This window comes from Camelus bactrianus, chromosome 18 (assembly GCF_048773025.1).
Source record: "Camelus bactrianus isolate YW-2024 breed Bactrian camel chromosome 18, ASM4877302v1, whole genome shotgun sequence".
In the NCBI taxonomy this organism is placed as follows: domain Eukaryota; kingdom Metazoa; phylum Chordata; class Mammalia; order Artiodactyla; family Camelidae; genus Camelus; species Camelus bactrianus.
Window position 1 is genome coordinate 3,695,220 of NC_133556.1, and position 14,609 is coordinate 3,709,828.

Below are 14,609 nucleotides of genomic sequence, written 5' to 3' on the forward strand. Positions count from 1 at the left end.
ATTCCTTAAAAACTCTTAAGTGGCTTATAAATGGTTGACAAATTTCAAGACATTCTTACTTCACAGAGTACGAGTCTAGTTAAAGGCAAGATTCTCAGCAGCAAGGTAACTAGATTTTGGTTCACCTGGCATAATCAGTCCTCACGAGAACAGGTGAGTGAATCATCTACCAGATGTGACACAGATGCCACCATGATGCCCAATTCTTCAAAGAAATACCACCGGACTTTGAAAATGGCAGAAGTGTGTGTGAGCTCATGTGCGCACACAGAAGAGACGTATCTGAGCAAAACAGGGTGGTGAAAGAGCAAGAAAAATGCTAGCACAGTAGAGGAAACATAAACCCTTCACATTTTACATTGCAGTATCTGCCCTTACAGGAAGATGGCATAAAATAGGGATCCAGAGCTATGTGACAAACTCCACAAGTGGCCCCGACCTCTGTAACCATGTCAATTAGTATTCACAGAGTACCAACCTCCATTTGCTTTCATGAAAATACTTCAGCATGCAGACAACCAGCAGGTATCTGTGCCACTAAGGTACCCCATAATACCATAATTCAAATATGAATTTAGAAAAAAAATGTGCCCCCCTACCTTTCGGCAGCGAGGATTGGGACAACTAAACCTCTTCACATCACTGTCCAACAGAGCAGGGAAGCTGCAGGAGGGGCACCTAGAGTCAAAACAGCAGAAGGAATATTACTCAGAATAGTAAAGTCTGCCTTAGTTCCACGTGACTGTTCACACTAAGACGGAGTTTTCAACTGGACAGCCACACCTCCTTTTACTCCTTACTTCTCATTAAAACACGGACCCAGGCTCTCTTGTGCCGGCTCTCACCAGGAAATGCAGGTGCCATTTTGCATCCTTCCTCAGTGCAAACTACTCAACAAACGTACCTTTCTGAGAACAAATTACACACGTCACCTTTCCTCTAAACGAACGCACAAGGACTATACCTATAAGCCAGATGAGTAAGAGGTGCCGAGGAATGTGAGTGAAAATCTGAACTGCAGATTTTCTATTAGTAAAGTTATTCTTTTATTTCAAAGCAAAAAACTCCATAAACCCTGAGACAGCTCTGTTACAGAACATTCACTGTCAGTGAATGTGCCTCCCAGGTAGCCTTCCTACGGGGGGACTGAGCTGACAGATGACTCTGACTCTGGGAACTCACCTGACAAGCTCATCAGCGTAGGCTGCAGCAACTTCTTCTTCTGCTTTCCGCTCATAGTATTTATACAGGATGGTCTGGGGAAGCACCTTCTCCAGCTCACTTGCTGGGAATGAGCACGTGCAGCTGCCTTCCATGCAGCTGAGCTCTGACTAGAATGATAAAGTCAGGAGGCAAAGGGAAAAAATGTTTATCAAGACTTCAGAAACACAAAAAAACCTCAGTGGTTAAATCTTTCAAATAGAAGCAAATAAACAGTGGTTCAGAACACGGACTCCAAGATGGTAAAGATCTTCTTGTCCCCTTTTCTCTGAGAAACCACACTCAAAACAAGAAAACCATGAAACAAAAACACAAAGTCCATCTCAGATTCCACCAGAGGACCTCTATCAGCCCAAACCACAACACAGGAAGATGGGAAGCAGACAAAGAAGGTTAAGTGCTAGGCAGACCAGAGGAGGAAGGTCACAGCTCAGTGTCTGAAAAGGAGATCCTCAGGAGAAGCAAGCTGATTCCCTCTACTGTCCATGGAAAAGCTGGAGGCCTAAACCTCTTAGAAGGCAAAGGTGAGTGACAGGAGGGGAGAGGACTGACAGAAAGACAAACTAAAAACAGGGGACTGTTTGAAAAGCACCCCGTTCCTACATCCTTCAGATGGAGTCAGATGACTAAAACTCTTCCAAGAGAAAGGAGGATGGTCTGGACTTCATCTTCAAAGCCACTAACAGCAAGTTGAGTCCTCCTCACACCACATCACTCTGACCCTTCTCGCTTCTGCCTCTCTTGACCATTTTTAAGGACCCTGAAGATTACACCACGCCTTGCTGGATAATCCAGGACAATTTCTCTATTTAAGGTCATCTGATTAGCAACCTTAATTTCCATCTGCCATGTAAGGTAACATATTCACAGGTTCTGAAGATCAGGACGTGGACATCTTTGGGGGTCCATCACAGGCATGCTCCATTTTATTGTGCTTCCCAGATACTGTGTTTTTCTCAAATTGAAGGTTTATGGCAACCCTGCATTGTCTGCTGGCACCATTTTTCCAACAGCATTTGCTGACTTTACATCTCTGTCACATTTTGGTAATTCTCACAATATTTCAAACTTTTTCACTACTATTTTATTTGTCATGGTGATCTGTGATTAGTGATCTTTCACGCTACCATTGCAAAAAAGATCACCACTCACTAAAGGTTGAGATGATGGTTAGCATTTTTTAACAATAAACCACTTTTAAGGAATGGACTTTTTAAAAGCCATAAAATGCTATTACACACTACAGTATAGTGTAAACATAACTTTTCTATGCACAAGGAAACCAAAAAATTTGTGACTCACTTTATTGTGATACTCACTTTAGTGCAGTGGCCTGGAATGGAAACTGCAATATCTGAGGTGTGCCTGTATTCTGCTAATCACAACCACTCTTCTCATAACTGTTAATCAGTCCTTGACTAAACTACAATTGATCTTAGAATAATCGATGTCATGTGATTTGATTATCAGTGGGATATTTTATGAAAAGCAAATTTGGTTTTTAAGTGTTCATTAAGACAAAACAAAACTGCTTTCCATATTGTTATGTTGTTGTCAAGAGAAAGTGATTTTGGAGAAAAAAAATATAACCTTGCTTAAAATATTATTCATTTTGGGGGGAGGGTATAGCTCAGTGGTAGAGTGTGTGCCTATCATGCATGAGGCATGTTCAATCTCCAGTATCTCCATTAAAAATAATTAATTACCTCACCTCAGGAAAGGCATTTTCATGAGGTATTTACACTTGTCTATGAATGTGGTCTCCTCAGACCCTATGAATGTTTCCTATGTATGGACACACTGCATGGTTCTTACCTTTCCAGATCCAAAGACCGCCTCTTGGGCATATCTGATGAGACACTCTTTGCAGAACAAGTGAGCATCTGCACACTGTGTCAGCTCCTCAAATGGAAACTCCCCATAGCAGCAGCGGCACTCAATCAGCTGGCCATCCTGCAGGCCATCAGAAACACACATGAAATTCCCTGCACTCAAGTAGAGGGGCGGGCATGTTTCATATCCCTCTGCCCTCAAACACGTTCTGAGGTGAAAAGCAATCCCCAGAACCTATTAAACGATGGGCTGTTTTCTGCTGTATAAATCTAGCTTAAAATGCTAGTACAAATAGTAATACATAGCTAAAGACAGTGAGATTTTCATGGTTTTTAGGGGTATTCTATGGCATCATCCTTTGAATAAAGTTATCATATTCATGAATTCCATAGTACAAGCAGAATTATAACATCTGTAATCAGATGCCAACAAGATTACAAGAATCAGAGACAAGTGGCATGAAACTAACAAGGTCTCAAAAGTTGGATTATGCTCTTCTTGTTGAAACAATAGTGAAGCTACATAAAGCAGCAATCTCAAGTACCATGAGTACTAGGAAACTTATTTATTAATGGCAATGACTGATTCAGTCACTAGTCCATTTCTAGCATGTCAGAAAAGGCCACTATGTGAGGATGGCAGACATCAGACAAAATCCATCTGGTCCTGAGGTTAGACATAGCTCTTCGTTCTCTATAGGTGATACATGAATTCTAAATTTCGCTCTAGGAGTGTATCCAATGAGTTCCAGGCAATGTTTTTAAGAACAACACTAACAATATTATCTTTCCTTCAAGTCTGATTCAGTTTGGTAGAGAGTTAACTATAACAGGTTTAGTATCTGACTGTAACTTTAGTTGAACTACAAACTCAGCAGATTAATTGGAGGTTATGTGGGAACCAATTTGCCAACAAAACGTCCAGGAAATGTGATGAGAAAAACAGCCAATGAAAATATCCAGAATAAATGAATTAGGTGAGATTTCTAACTACCTTTTGATACTGTTCTTCATTCATCTGCAGGGCAAGCAAAAAGTCTTCATGCTGAGGAACAAAAAATCATACACGCAGATGCGAATTTAGTAAAGATGACATAAACCGTTTAGCATTTATTTCCATAAACATAAAAGAACTGTATTATTAATAGTTATCGGGGTGGAGGGTGGTATAGCTCAGTGGTAGAGTGCATGCTTAACATGCATGAGGTCCTGGGTTCAATCCCTAGTACCTCCATTAAAGAAAACAAAAAAAAACCCAAAAAACTTTCTTTAAAAAAAAAATACTCACCTTTTCAGTTACTTAGTTTAGTAGCTTAAAAAGTTAACTGAGAGTAAATTTAAAATGCATCAGAATGCTAAACATAAAAAAGAAAACCATACAAGTACTAGAAAATATGGGGAAAAGGTTCTGAAATCTGACTCGAAATATAGAAGGAATAACACATTTATGAAGAGCACAGAATAGCACAAGCAAACAAAAAACTGAATGGGTAGAAATCAAGTCTGACAACATACTTTTCTGCTGAGGTTAGGGGAGGAAACATGCATTCTGGTATATTACTCATGAGAATGCAAAATAGTACAACCACTATGGAGGGGAATCTGGCACTGTGTAACAGTTACATAAGTATTTATACTCTAATTCATCAATCCTATTTCTAGGAATCTATCCCAAAGTTACCTGGGGCAGATGTATGAAATGATGTACACACAAAGTTATTGATCATGGCACTATTTATAACAGCAAAAAACTGGAAACAACCCTGAATGTCCATCAGTGGGGGAATAACAACTCTTACTGCACACAGTGGCACACTAGGAAGTTTTAAAAGAAAAGAGAAAAATCTCCATGGAATGCTGTGAAGTCATTGCCAGGATGCACTGTTAAATGAAAAAGGCAAGGGCGTAACAGTGTATACCTTTTAGGTAAGAAAGAAAGGTAAATAAAATGTCTGTGTGTGTGTGTGTATGTATGTATGTGTGTGCATATAAAGATAAACCAAAAACTATTCATAATGGTTATTATAGAGGGATTTGGGGGTGGGGAGAGATAGGATAGAGGTGAGATCTCTCTGAATGTTTCTCGTTTTATAATAGTTTTGACATTAAAACTAAAAATACTTTACATAACTGCATGACAAAATTAAATGAAAAGCAAATTAAAAACCAATTCCTTAAAACTTGAAAATCAAAAAATAAACCTCATTGTTTATCAAGTTAATGGCATAACCACCCGGACTTATTTCAAATGACTTTATAATATTTTAATTTCAAATTCCTAATCTGATACAACCTAACAAAGTTATAAATAAATCTTAGAGTGTATCCAGAAATCTAATTATTGATAATAAATTGGGCTGTTATTTTGGAACTATTAAGTATATAATATGGGATAAAGGAAATAAGCCATTACGGTAATGTTATTAAGATTTTCAGTGTAAGAGAAAAGAAATACAAACATAAAATGAAAGAAGTAAAAAACCTGTAAAGCAAACTTGAAATAAAAATCTCAGTATGAATTTCCACTAAAATAAAATTAGGCGCCTTGGAGAAGCTGGTGATCCAGGTTCAGGTTAGGAAGAGCAGAAGCTAAACCTGGGTCACCGGGTATGCCAGAAAGCAAGGATGCTGTCAACGATGACTGGGGCCAGGAGAGAGGAACTAACAGGAAGGTGATGCCACTGGCCAATGATGGGATGATGTAGACATCAAAAAGACTGATTTAGCGGTTTGGACAAAAGATGAAGCCTGTCATAATATTCCCTTAAGCCAAAGCTTAATCCAGAGCAAGACCCTAATTCTCTTCAATTCCGTGAAGGCTGAGTGAGGCTGAGGAAGCTACAGAAGTTGGTAGCTGGCCGAGGGTGGTTCAAGAGGTTTAAGAAAAGAAGTCATTTCCATAACATAGAAGTACAAGGTGAAGCTGAAACCGCTGATATAAAAGCTGTAACAAGTTCTCCAGATCTCGCTAAGAAAGGTGGTTAAACTAAACAGTAAATTTTCAAATGTAGACAAAACAGCGTTCTACTGAAAGAAGATGCCATCTAGGACTCTCACAGCTAGAGAGAAGTTACGCCTGGCTTCAAGGACAGGCTCTCTTGTTAGATGTTCATGCACCTGATGACTTGAAGCTGAAGCCAGTGCTCCTTTACCATTCCAAAAATTCTAGGTTCCTTAAAATTTTGCTAAATCTACTCTGCCTGTGTTCTATCAATGGAAAAACAAAGCCTAGATGACGGTATATCTATTTATAACATAATTTACTGAATATTTTAAGCTTATTGTTGACAATTGCTCAGAAAAGGATTCCTTTCAAAATATTACTGCTCATTGAAATGCTCCTGGTCACCCAAGAATTCTAATGAATGAGATTACTGTTTTCATGCCTGCTAACACAACATTCATTCTGCAGCCCAGGGATCAAGGAGTAATTTTTGATTTTCAAGTCTTATTATTTAAGAAATACATTTTGTAAGGCTTATAGCTGCCATAATGACATTGATTCCTCTGATGGATATGGGCAAAGTTCACTGAAAGCTTCTGGAAAGGATTCACCATTCCAGATGCAATGAAGAACATTCAAAATTTATGGGAAGAGATAAAATAGCAGCATTAACAGGAGTTTGGACGAAGCTGAACCCAACACTCATGGATGACTTCAAGGAGGAAGTAAGTGCAGATGTGGGAGAAATAGCAAGGGACCTAGAATTAGAACTAAACTACAGCAATCTCATGATAAAACTTTAATGGGTAAGGAGCGGCTTCTTATAGATGAGCAAAGAAAGCAATTTCCTGAGATGGGAACTACTGGTTAAGATGCTATGAAGACTACTGAAATGACAACAAAGGATTGAGAAAATCACACAAACCTAGCTGACAGGGCAGCAGCAGGATCTGAGAGGACTGATTCCAATTCTGAAAGAAGTCCTACTGTGGGTAAAATGCTATCAAACAGCACTGTATGCTACAGAGAAGTCATTCATGAAGGGAAGAATCAATCAATTCAGCAAACATCACTGCTGTCACATTTTAAGAAATCTGGACAGCTACCCCAAACGCCAGCAAGCACCATTCCAATCAATCAACAGTCACCAACACTGAGGCAAGACTCTCCACCAGCAAAAAGATTATGACTCACTGGAAGCTCAGATAACAGCCTTTTTTTAGCAATAAAGTATTTCTTAATAAAGGCATGGACATTGCTTTTTTTAGACACAACGCTTTTGCACACTTACTGGACTACAGTGCAGTATAAACATGACTTTTACATGCACTGGAAAATCAAAAAATTCATATGACTAGCTTTACTGTGATATTCACTTTATTGCAATGGTCTGGAACCAAACCTACAATATCTCCAAGGTATGCCTGTATTAAATAATCAATATATACATATTCCAGTTGACTTGTACATTTGAGTGTATTTGGAAGAATTAAAGAGCTGAATGGAATCTCTGTTTTTTCTCCACCATTAGAGGCTGAAGAAGGTGAAACAAATACGTTAACTAAGCTCCAGTCAAAATTCTCTAACATAAATCTGATTTATGAAACTCTGAACTTTAGCATCATTACAAAACCTAGTTTTGTTTTCCGTTTAAAAACCTTATAGTTTATTCAAATTAATCACTTGAAAGAAGATGCAAATCTTAAAAGACAGTTTTATACTAAGTCCCAAAGGCAAACCAAACCAGAATCCTAGAAACACATTCCGAGCACATCCTCCTACCTCTGCCATCTCTTTGACTTTCTGTTCATAGAACTCCTGCTCTTGCTGTACAGCTGGAAGGAGGGCACGCCGGTCATAGGACCTACAATGTCGCCGCTTATTTTCCAGAAAGAACATCCTTTTTTCTATTTTTATGTCACCTAGAAGATAATATGACAATGCAAAATCATGCAGACAACTGTTTTGCTAGTAATCCAGGCCAGCCATCCCAGCCTTCTGTGGCTGGTCCCCCACTTATTTTACTGGGATGTTTCCTGACTTTCCCATAACATCTTTTTGGGAAAACTGGGCTCCTTACCATTCCCTAACATTCCACGTACTTTCTGACTTTCTTCCCCCCAACCCCACCTTGTTATGTTCCAGCTGGAAGGTCTCCTCAAACCTGCCAGTACTGCATTGTTGAATATACCATTATTTGCTATCCATTCACTATTTAGGACAGGCAGGTTTACGGTTGGGGTTATTATGACCAGGGCTGCTACACATATGTCTGCAGTTCAGTTGAGTATACGTGGACTAGAATTACTGGGTCAGCTTTAGGAAACAGTGGCAGTTTTCCAAAGTATTTGTTCCAATTTACACTCTCCTTCCAACAGCAATGTAGGTGAGTTTCAGTCATTCCACAATATCATTAACACCTGATGCCATCAGTTCTTAATTTTTAGCCATTCTGGTAGGTGCACAATGCGTTTTTATGCATGTTTAATTTTTTTTCAATTTTGAAAATTTCAAAGATAGAAAATAGTAGTATCTAGATTTACAATAAATAACACTTACAATAAAAGCTAGTGGGAACAATAAATGTCAGATCCTGCAATTGGTCTGCTTTAGGCTTTGTGTTTCTTTTGTTGATTTACGTTTTCTAGAAAACTGTCTATTCCATCCAGATTTTCAACTTATTCATAAAAGCCTTTTTTTTTTTTGGTAATGTCTTTTGATTTGCCAATATTTACTATACCCTGATACATTTTTTTTCCTCTTGTTCGTTCTCATTAGTTTTTTTGTTGTTGTTGTTCTCATTAGTTTTTAAAAATTAAAAATTTTATCTTTTCATTGATTATTCAGAAAATCAGTTTTTGGTTCTCTATTTTGTTCCATCTGTCTATGTTGTCTATATTTCTGCCAAAAGCACCTCGTATTTATCACTGTAGCTGTGCAGTAAGTCTTGAAATCTGGTAGACTTACTTCTTCCACTTTATTCTTTTTAAAAATTATTTCAGCTATTCTAGTATTTTGCCTTCCCATATAAAATTTAGGATAATTTTAGGATAACTTGCCTATATCTACAAAAAAATCCTGCTGGGATTCTGATAGGAATTACATCAAGCACGTGTATCAATTTGGGGGGGATTCGTATCTTTATTATGTTGAGTCTTCCAATCCATGAAAACAATACGTGTCTCCATTTACTGACATCTTTGATTTCCTTCTTCAGTGTTTTGTAGTTTTCATCATGTATATAAGTCCTGTACACATTTTGTTAAGAGTCACACCTAAGTATTTAATTGTTTTCAGAGCGGTTGTAAATGGCATTGTATTTTAAATTTTGACTTCCATTATTTTCCTTGCTAGTATATAAACATACAATTGGTTTTTTTAGGTTGATCTTATATTCTGCAACTTTACTGAACTCATTTATTAGTTCTAGGAGTTTTAGGGGGAGCTTTCTATGTAGATAATCATGTCATCTGCTTTTTTAGGAACAGTTTTATTTCTTCCTTTCTGATCTATACCTTTTCTTTCTTTCTTTACTGTGTTGGCTAGAACTTCCAGTATGTATTGAATAGCAGTGAACAGAGAACATCCTTCCCTTGTTCCCGATCTTAGGGGAAAGGGATTCACCATTAAGTATGATGTTAGCTATAGATTTTCTTGTAGATGTCATCAAGTTGAGGAAGTGCCTCTCAATTCCTAATTTTCTGGAGAGTTTTAATCATGAACAGGTGTTAAATACTGTTAAGTGTTTTTTCTGCATTAACAGATAGGGTCATGTGATTTTCCTTCTTTAATCTGTTAATGTGGTGGATGATATTGATTGGTTTTCAAATACTTGAACCAGTCTTCCAACCCTGGAAAACATCCCATTTGGTCATGATGCACATTAAAAATTATGTAATTTATACATTAATATATATATTTACAAAAATTTACTCATATATGCATATAAATGTACAGTGCATATTAAAATACATACAAAGTACACATGTATATAAATATTTCATATATTTATGTAAAATATATTTACATTATATATTTAAAGTTGTATTTGCTAATTTTTGTTATGGGTTTTTGTATCTATATTTATGAGGAATATCAGTCTAGTCTTTTTTTTGGCGGGGTTGTACTGTCTTTGCTCAGTTTTGTTATCAGATTAATACTAGGTTTATAAAATGAATTGAAAAGTGTTTCCCATTCTTCTAATTTCTGAAAAAGATTGTGTAGAATTGGTATTGATTCTTCTAAAAATGTTTGGAAGAATCTTCCAGTGAAACCAATTGACATGGAGATTTCTTTCTGGAAAGATTTAAAATTATGAATTCACTTTCCTTAATAGCTATAAGGCTATCCAAATTATCTACTTTATATAGGTAGGTTTACTGGTAGTTTTGTTTTTTGAGGAATTGGTCCATTTCATCTAAGTTGTCAAATTTATGTGTGTAAAGTTGTTCACAGTATTCTTCTTTGGATGTTGGAAGGGTCTTACAGTGATACCTCCTATAAAGAATAACTCCTGATATTGGAAATTTGTGTTTTCTCTTTTCTTTATCAGCCCTGATATGTTGCATTTTTACCCATGTTCAGTTTACATCCAAATTCTAACCAGACTCTTCAAGAAAGGCTATGTGGTGGCTGGCTCATAAAACCTCAAAAAAAGGACAGTGGAGGGAGAATCTAGTCTCTCTCTTTGAGCCAAATGATATACAGCCCAAACAACAGTGCTCGGATGGAAAACAGCTGAAAAGGTGAAGAGTGGGATTCCCGGAACAAATGCAGGATTCTTAGCATATGTGCTTATAAACTGCTTTCAAAGAAGACTAAGTGTATCTATGTCATAAAATATTAAACTACTAATGTAAATCAAGTATATTTTCTATTGCTAACTTCCAGTGTTCTTAAAGATGATCTATTAAGTGCAATTTAAGAATCAGAATGTAAAATCATAGGGGTATACCTGAAAGAATGGGCTGAAAGTAATATGATGACGTTAACAGGGAAGAATGTCAGATGCATCAAAACTGAGAGGTCTGTGACTTAAAAAGCAATGTGGGTAAAAAGACGAAGGTTTAATGAGCCAATGATGGGACATACTTTGATTTTTAAAAGCTAAGGTGTTTTTAACTGTATGGGTTCAATTATAGCACCTAAATCCTAGCCGTTGTCTGTACACAGCAGGCCTCATGTGGAGTACTACGTCTAGCCTCGTACACCTGAACTTTCCAAGAGAAACAGCTAGAGAAAGACACGGAGATGGGCAATCAGGAGATGAAGAAGCAACTGACAGATTCCAAGTCCTTTCAGAGGCAAGAACTACAACCATGGCAGGAAATTTCAGGAAGGTATATTTTTGGCTTGATATAAACGAAGTTTCTAAAGACTCTAATAAACAAGGGAGTAAATCATCTTGTGAAGTGGTACTTTCTTTTCTCTACCAATGAAAGTAAGAAACAAATACTGAATGACTACGTATTAGGGATGCGTAATAGTCTAAACTGTGGGTAAATTCAGCTGAATGAAAAACCACCGATACATGTCCCCACTTTCATTCTGCCACAGACCTGTGAGAATGTCATGTCAGGAGAGCATGCCTCACAGAACAGCTTGGGGATCTTAGCAGTCAGAGCCTAGGGGATTTTCTTTTAGATCCTGAAGAGTTCAGAAATTCAAATACCTTCCAAGACTATAGCTATCTCATGGATTTTCCATTTAGTTGCACCTGAACTTATGTAATTAATTACAGATATAACAGAAAAATAGGAGAAAAGAAAATGGAAAAATTCTTATTCATGACATAACCTACAGGATAAGTTGAAGTAGACTCTTTCTTGGACATAAGCAACGAAGATCAAATTTGCTGCAAAATTCAGGCAGTTTACCTTTTGGGGGCAGGTTAGACTTTAACATCTTTGAAAGAGCTTTCAGCAGTTATTTCATCAATATGAATAACAGAATTTTAAATATAAACAGTTTAAGTGGCAATTTAAAAGCTGTTTGGGTTTTCTTCTGTGCAGAAGTTAATCTCTCAGGTGGTTAAGTGACTTCTCTGCAGTAAGCAATCAATCACTGGTCTACATGGTTTTTACGATGTAGTAATAAGGTTAATTCTCATCAAGTCTTCAAGACACATTTTCCCCCCAAGCTTAAGAATGTCCCCACTTTTCCACACATGAATCTCTAACACTACATACAATTTTCCTGTCATGGTGTATCCTAAACAGAAAGAAGACAACAGCTGCAGCCACCTTCTAAAAACACTGATGTGTCATCAAAGAAGTCATGTTAGTGCCACTCCTCAGACTGCTGTGACAGGGTATTTCTAAGCAGCTGCACCACGATGTCCCTTACAGGCTGCACAGGAGGGGACAGCTCTACACAGGAGCTTCACACGCCATCAGCAACACTCACAGTTGGCCATTACCTTGTTCAAATTTGAAATCTATGTAGGAATACTGATTCATTTCTTTTCTCTTTTTTCTTTTTCCACTGGTTTCTGGTGATAGCTCCTGCCATTTTTTAATGGCGTCAGAAAAGGCCTAAAAATTGAGAAAGGGAAAGGTTACCACTGTAAATGGGACACAAGAACAGGTGAAACATAGGCAATCCCCAAATTTGTCATCACTCCCAGTCAGCCATCTTCCCTACATGGCCTGCCAGAAAAAGCAGTGACAAAATAAGCAGGGAGCATTTCATCGTGCTCATTTTCTCTTTCACCAACTGCTATAATGGCAGAACCAAAATGCTTACTGACAAATTAAAGGGGTACATAAGAAAACAAACAGCTATTGAAGCTGCCCCTGAATAAGCAAAGGTTAAATTACGGAACAAATGGCTATAAGCTGTGTTTTACAGGCAGTGTCTTACATGCTGTTTCTCTGATCAACACTCCCCCTCCAATTCCCCCACATTCTCTCTGCTCACACCCACATCCCCACTTTGTATTGCACATGGGAGCACAAAATTCTTATGCCAGCAATACTTCCTTTTCTTCTATACCTTTAGCTTCTTCCCTTTTTAGATCTTTCCAACAGGCGTTAAAAGATGCTCAAATCTTTGCAATCTTAAAAAAAGACCTTTCCTCCACTGACCTCTTTCGCCTTCCAGTTACCAGCATCTCCTTTCCTTCTTCCTCCTCTTTGTAGTGAAACGTACCAAAAAGAGCCACGTGTACATTATTCCATCACCTCACCTCCCTTGAGTTTCCAACTCCCACCACCCTGGCCTCTACCTCACCCTTCTACTCCCTGATCTCCCTAACACGGGGCTGACTCCAACACCTTCCTTAAGTGCTCATCTCACTGGATCTCTCAGCAGTACTAATGAAGCCAACTGCTCACTCTCCTGACTTCCTCCTTCCTCACTGCCTGAAAATCCCTTCTCCAGTCCGTATTTCCCACCTTTTTTGTCCATTCAGCCACCCAGTGAATTGTTTTTACTTGGATGTCTCACAGGACCCGTACAGCACGCTGGCAATTCAACGTTTCCCAAATAGAATTCATGATCCTTTCCTCCAAAGTAGCTCCTCTCCAGGATTCCTTATCCCAGGAATGACACCCCCGTCTTCCACACCCCCACGTGCTAAACTCCTACTTATGCAGCACTTCGGTTTGTGATTAAATGTCACTTGCTCAGGGAGGTCCTCCTGTTGTACTCTTTCAAAGCCCCTTGCATTTTTCTTCCAAAGTATTTATCGCACTTATAATTATATTCTTATTTGTTTGATCAGATTCATGTTATTTTCTCCACTAGACTGTGAGCCTGGAGAGGACAGGGAATGTTACTGTAGCTCAGGGTGTCTCCTCAGCAACTTGCATGGTTTGCATTTAATACTTGTTTGGTAAATAAAAGGTCACAGGGATGTGTATGTGTTACAGCAATGCTGCTAATAAATCACATTCTGGATTGGTTTGTCTTAAACAGCTGTGTACTCCTGCGGTAAAATGGTAACAAAAGAAAATGAGTAATTTACCTACAGATGAGGAAAGGATCATCCTCTGCAAATATACCTCCTACCTTCCTTGCTTTTCAAAGCTTGTTAAGTCTGGGAATCAGAAGGGAATTCCATTTGCTGGATGCGCCTCCTATGCGTCCACTACATGTGGACTTTTCAATTCCTTACTTATTTAATTCTCACAATTTTCTGAGGGAGGTATTATTCACTTTATAGTAAAGGGAAGCAAGACTTAGAGAGGAGAAGGAACTTGCCCCCAGTCAAAACTTAATTAAAGTTAGGACAGGAACTCAAGCCAGTCTCTGAAGTAAAGCGCCTCTCTTTGACATCACCTTGTCCTCAGACTCAGTGAAACCCCATCAAAAGCCGGCTGACAGTAAAATTCATCTTGCTACCTTTTTATATCCCTGAATAACATCCTCCACAGCTGCAGTGCCTCGTCCCTTGTTTTCTGTTTCTTCTTTCTGGAATTCCCCACTGCCTGAGGTGTTCCTCACGAACCCTTAGGCACTAATCTTACAGTCACGTGTTTGTACTCCACTGCAAGACTAATTTATACCAAGTTTTACCTAAAGGTACCCCACCCTTGAGCCAGGGCTACCTGCAAAAACCCAGGAAAGGAGTCAGGACAAGTTATTATGATTTGCATTTATAAATGAGGTAA

The 14,609-nt window shown here is 38.3% G+C and overlaps 1 protein-coding gene and 1 non-coding gene across 3 annotated transcripts in view; one reads left to right on the forward strand and one right to left on the reverse strand.

Annotated features, from left to right (window-relative positions):
- Positions 1–14,609, reverse strand: part of RNF216 (ring finger protein 216) — a 135,079-nt gene that overhangs the window by 84,554 nt on the left and 35,916 nt on the right. Inside the window, exons 8-13 of one of the 2 annotated variants that reach the window (XM_074345618.1) lie at positions 12,416–12,530; positions 7,780–7,919; positions 4,048–4,098; positions 3,037–3,174; positions 1,183–1,331; positions 600–678 (exon numbers count right to left, since the gene is read on the reverse strand). In XM_074345618.1, the coding sequence (XP_074201719.1) occupies positions 600–678; positions 1,183–1,331; positions 3,037–3,174; positions 4,048–4,098; positions 7,780–7,919; positions 12,416–12,530 (672 nt within the window). The remainder of the gene's footprint in view (positions 1–599; positions 679–1,182; positions 1,332–3,036; positions 3,175–4,047; positions 4,099–7,779; positions 7,920–12,415; positions 12,531–14,609) is intronic. The other variant, XM_074345619.1, reaches the window with a different exon arrangement.
- TRNAV-AAC (transfer RNA valine (anticodon AAC)) lies at positions 4,216–4,287 on the forward strand. The gene has a single exon. It is a non-coding gene; the product is annotated as a tRNA-Val (tRNA).